This window comes from Microtus ochrogaster, chromosome 2 (assembly GCF_000317375.1).
Source record: "Microtus ochrogaster isolate Prairie Vole_2 chromosome 2, MicOch1.0, whole genome shotgun sequence".
Lineage (NCBI taxonomy): Eukaryota > Metazoa > Chordata > Mammalia > Rodentia > Cricetidae > Microtus > Microtus ochrogaster.
The window spans coordinates 66,178,812-66,183,218 of record NC_022010.1 but is presented as its reverse complement, the minus strand read 5'-3'; the positions used below and the strand labels follow the sequence as shown (position 1 = coordinate 66,183,218).

The 4,407-nt window shown below is 35.6% G+C and overlaps 1 protein-coding gene across 1 annotated transcript in view; it reads right to left on the bottom strand.

Annotated features, from left to right (window-relative positions):
* The window catches only part of Senp7 (SUMO specific peptidase 7), a 110,039-nt gene that overhangs the window by 20,789 nt on the left and 84,843 nt on the right, over positions 1 to 4,407 (bottom strand). Inside the window, exons 14-15 of the mRNA XM_026787658.1 lie at positions 1,847 to 2,109; positions 92 to 225 (exon numbers count right to left, since the gene is read on the bottom strand). Of these exons, the coding sequence (XP_026643459.1) occupies positions 92 to 225; positions 1,847 to 2,109 (397 nt within the window). The remainder of the gene's footprint in view (positions 1 to 91; positions 226 to 1,846; positions 2,110 to 4,407) is intronic.

The window sequence follows — 4,407 nt, the reverse complement described above, 5'->3', positions numbered from 1 at the left end:
CTACAACCCTGCTACAGACAGGTCAGGACGCAGCTCCTACTTCTACAACCACTACAACCCTGCTACAGACAGGTCAGGACGCAGCTCCTACTTCTGAACGGGTCCAGTGTGCCTGACTTCTCGCCATTCTTCATCTGGATTTGAAGTAATAGAAAGTGAGTAGCAACCACTGCTCTGCTTCTGTAGGAAAGTGTAAGTAGGCTTGATAACATCTGAATTTGAGGGCTGGAAAAAAGAGTACAGAAAAACAAGTATTAGTTTTGAAAACCACAGAAGTAAAATCTAGATTTATTACTGAAAACACTATTACTAAAAGAAAGGTATATCAAAGGGTAACAACTACACTTTTAAATTTTCTACACATATATAATCAAATGAAAAAGTTTACTTTTTATCAAAAGATTTCATATACACTACAAGGGCTGAAGTTTAATCTAAAGTCCTACTTCCACAATTAAAGAATTTAACTTTGTGGTTCAAAATAATCAAAAAAGGTAGATAATATTAGGAAAAAATAAACATTTAAATTAAAGGACACTGAACTCATACAATAACTGGTATTCTATTATTAAATGAAAAGTAATATATAAATTTGTATATGCAATATAGTTAGGCTTTCTGCTTCACCCACCACTATTATGGGTATCTATGGGCTTTGTGTGTGTACGTATGTGAACAAATGTGTTTGCCATAGCTACTTAGGAAATATTTTTCTTCTAGACATAATTGACAATTACGTAAGTCACATATTACCAATATATAAAAGGGCATAACCTATTTTTATTTGTTTACCATTAACATTGCGCATACGTGTGTTTATGATGTATATGCATGGGCATGCATGTGCCACAGCATGTGTGTGGAAGTTGGTTCTCTCCTTCCAGCTTTCTATGAGTTCCAGAAACCTGTACAAGTGTTTCACTCAACAAGCTATCTAAAAGGTCACCAAACATAACAATTTTAATTACTATTGTTTTGAGATAATGTTGGACTTACAGAATGTTAAAAAAAGGAAAACTCTGTCCTCCTAATCTTAATATCAGAAACCAGTAAAAATCTGACTATCAAAACTAAAAAGTAACACTGAGAGAATATCAGCTAAGGACTTTGGTCTGATTTCACTACTTTTCCTATTAATGTCCTTTTTCTGTTTCGGGATCCCCTAATTCCTCAGCCTTTTCCTGCTTCAGCACCTGGTAGTTCAGAGAATAATGGCCATGTGTTTTATAGCTGGGTCTGCCTCCTCCTTTCACTAGCCATCAGATCTGGACTGTACATTATGGGGACACAGACGTGGTTTGCGTGCTCGATGTGAGGGGCATGCCTTACTGGATATAGTGTCAACTATGAGGGCTTGGCTCCAGGGACGTCTGCCAGGTCTCTCCACTACAGAGTAATACCTTTCATTTTCTAATTTAATGAAGAGTGGGGTATGGGACTTGAGGTTATACACATGTAGTTCTCTGTGAGTTTTCACCCATTAAATTCATAATGTATTCGTGAAGCTGGCCAGCCAGCAACAATCATAAATAAAATGCTTTAGTTGTGACTTTGTATTTCCTTTATTTTTTTTATTATTATTGAATTCTACTTGAAGCACTGTCCCCACCACTTACAATTCATTCAGCTTTCACTCCATATCTGCATAGCACAGACCCAGAGATGTCTAGGCTGTCCTTTGGTTACCATCGCATCCTATTACTGCTGATTCTGCTGAAGAAACTTTCCAGCTGTGACACTGGAAATTCGTTTATGTTCTTGTATCCTTTTAACAAAACAGCATTTTAAACAGTAAACCAATTTCTACCTCTCTACCCTCAGTCAGTTGTGTTGGCCGTATGCTAACCTGAGATAGTGACTTCCTCCTCGTTTCTGTATCAGCAGCAACAGGGAAAGAGCAAGTTGAAGCACAGTAATAGTGAACGAAAGAGCTTTCTTTTGAAGGGATATCCTGAAACAAAGGAAATGCCTGAACCCACGACAACGGATAGGAGAGTTCTGATTCTCCATTGGTCTTACTTATTTCCATCATAATATCTTTCAATTTCAATTCTTCTTTTTGTGAAACGGAACTGTTTAACTCAAGGAAAATGAATTCACTGGCTTTTGCTATAAAAGAAAAAAAGAAATCAATTTTTATCAATACTTTTAAAAAGACAACTGTAATTAATCTAATTGTGAATAACAGTAAGGATTTTATTATTTTTTTTAATTGAGCTCTACATGTTTCTCTGCTCTCCTCCTTATCTCTTCCCTCCCCAACAGTAAGGGTTTTATATAAAACCCAACCACATATTTTGTATGTTAAATAATAACAGACAAGTTTAAATTCCAAAATAGGCAGCTGGAAATCAAAAGCCCAAATTCACACTATTAGGTTCCTATTCTACTTCACAGAAATTAAAATTCCAAGTGATACTGACTATACCTATCATTCAAAAAGTGCTAGTATTTGCTTATGAGTGTATAAATAAATGAATGATAATTAAGCCAGTATTTATTTTAGTCTAGCCTCTGTCACAAATCCACCTACCATCTAAAAAACCATTCTGATTAAACACTCCTTCCTTCCTTAACCAACTACTTCAATAATGGTCACACACACAAAAAAAAAAATATTATTATCCACCCAAGATTAGAAATAGCTCTTTATAATTCCACAGCCTCTTCTTATCTGATTATGAATTTCTCTATTGTATGTAATTAGAACAGGAAACTATTACTTTTATGAGGATAAAATTTAACTCCCTACAACATCTAGTATATATTCAAAAAGAAGAGGGGAGAACAAGATCAAAAAGTCAGAACTAATATTACTAACTTTATTTAATTCTAAACCAGATACCACTGGGAGTTGAAAAATAAAATTATTACTTCAAGATACATATATGTAGCTATGTATGTGCTCTCAGAAAACAAAAAAAAGCACTCATCTCAAGTCTTAGAAGTCTGATATGTATATAAGCTGAACTTATTTATCAGAAACTAAGAAAACATACATAATATAAAAAAATCTATAATTTATTTAACTTGGTTATTGTGTCACACTTTATAATAAAATAATGGGCAAAAAAAAATCTCTTAGGAAATGTAACCATGGATAACGTAACTTACTCTAAAGTCACACTTCAGCCCATAAAGTAAGCCTTAACAAATACAAAAGAAATAAAAAAATTTCTTGCATCAGATCATATGGCAAGATGAATAAAACCATAAATCCAGAGCAAGAGAGAAACTCAAATACTTGGAGATTGAACTCTTGCAGTGACCAACCACTGGGTCACTAAAGAAATCAGGTAGGAATTAATTTTTTAATTCCTAGAGTCAAGAAATGGAAACACAAGTTATCAGAACCATTGGGATACTGCAAAGGCAGTTCTAAGAGTTTACAGCTGTGAATCCTTACATCAAATTTAAAAAAAAAAAATCAGAGAGCTATCAAATAAACAAGGCAATGGTGCGTTCGAGAGCCTCAGGAAACAAGAACAAGCCAAACCAACAGGAAGTAGGTGAAAAGAAGTAAGGGCCAGGGCGAACTTCATTAAATAGTAGAAGAACAGAGCAAAGAATCAAGGACGGTTGGGGCTCAGACAAAACAGACTGGGGCTGGTGGGATGATTCGGGGGTAAGACAAGAAGGCTGCCACCAAGTCTGAAGACAGAGTTTTATCCCCAGGACCCACATGGTAGAAGAGAAGTGATATTCAAAACATGTCCTCCGACCTCCTCACAGGCCTTGAGGCGTATGCATGTGTGGTGTGTGATGCACGCACACTCACGCACACACATACATATACATAAATAAATCAATGTAAAAAAAAAGAAAAAAGTTCAGAAATATTCAACCTGATCAAAACAAAGAGAAGTCATAGATGAGTAAAATTAGATATGAAAAGGGAACCATTACAAAAGATATCAATGAAATCCAAGGGACCTTTATGGGATACTTTGAAAACATATTCTAAAACCCTGGAATTATTTAGAAGAAACGAGCAAATTTCTAGGTAAGTATGACCTGTCAAGGGTAACTAAAGAAGACATAATATAAAAAAAAAAAAAAATAACAAGATCTACCACAAGCAACAAGGTTGAAGAAATACTAAGGCATATCCCAACAAAGAAAAGCACAGGGCCATTCAGCTTCACTACCCTATTCTTCCAGACCATTAAAAAAAATAAGCAACAGAGCTAGAGAGATGGCTCGTCAGTTCAGAGGATTTCTGCCCTTCCAAAAAACTTGACTTTGGTTCCCAACACGACATTAAGTAGCTCACAACCACCTGAAACTTAAAATCTAGGGGATCTGACACACTCTTTTGGCTTCCATGGGCACCTGCACAAAGTATATAAAAACACAGGTAAACACACACACACACACACACACACACACACACACACGCACGCACAT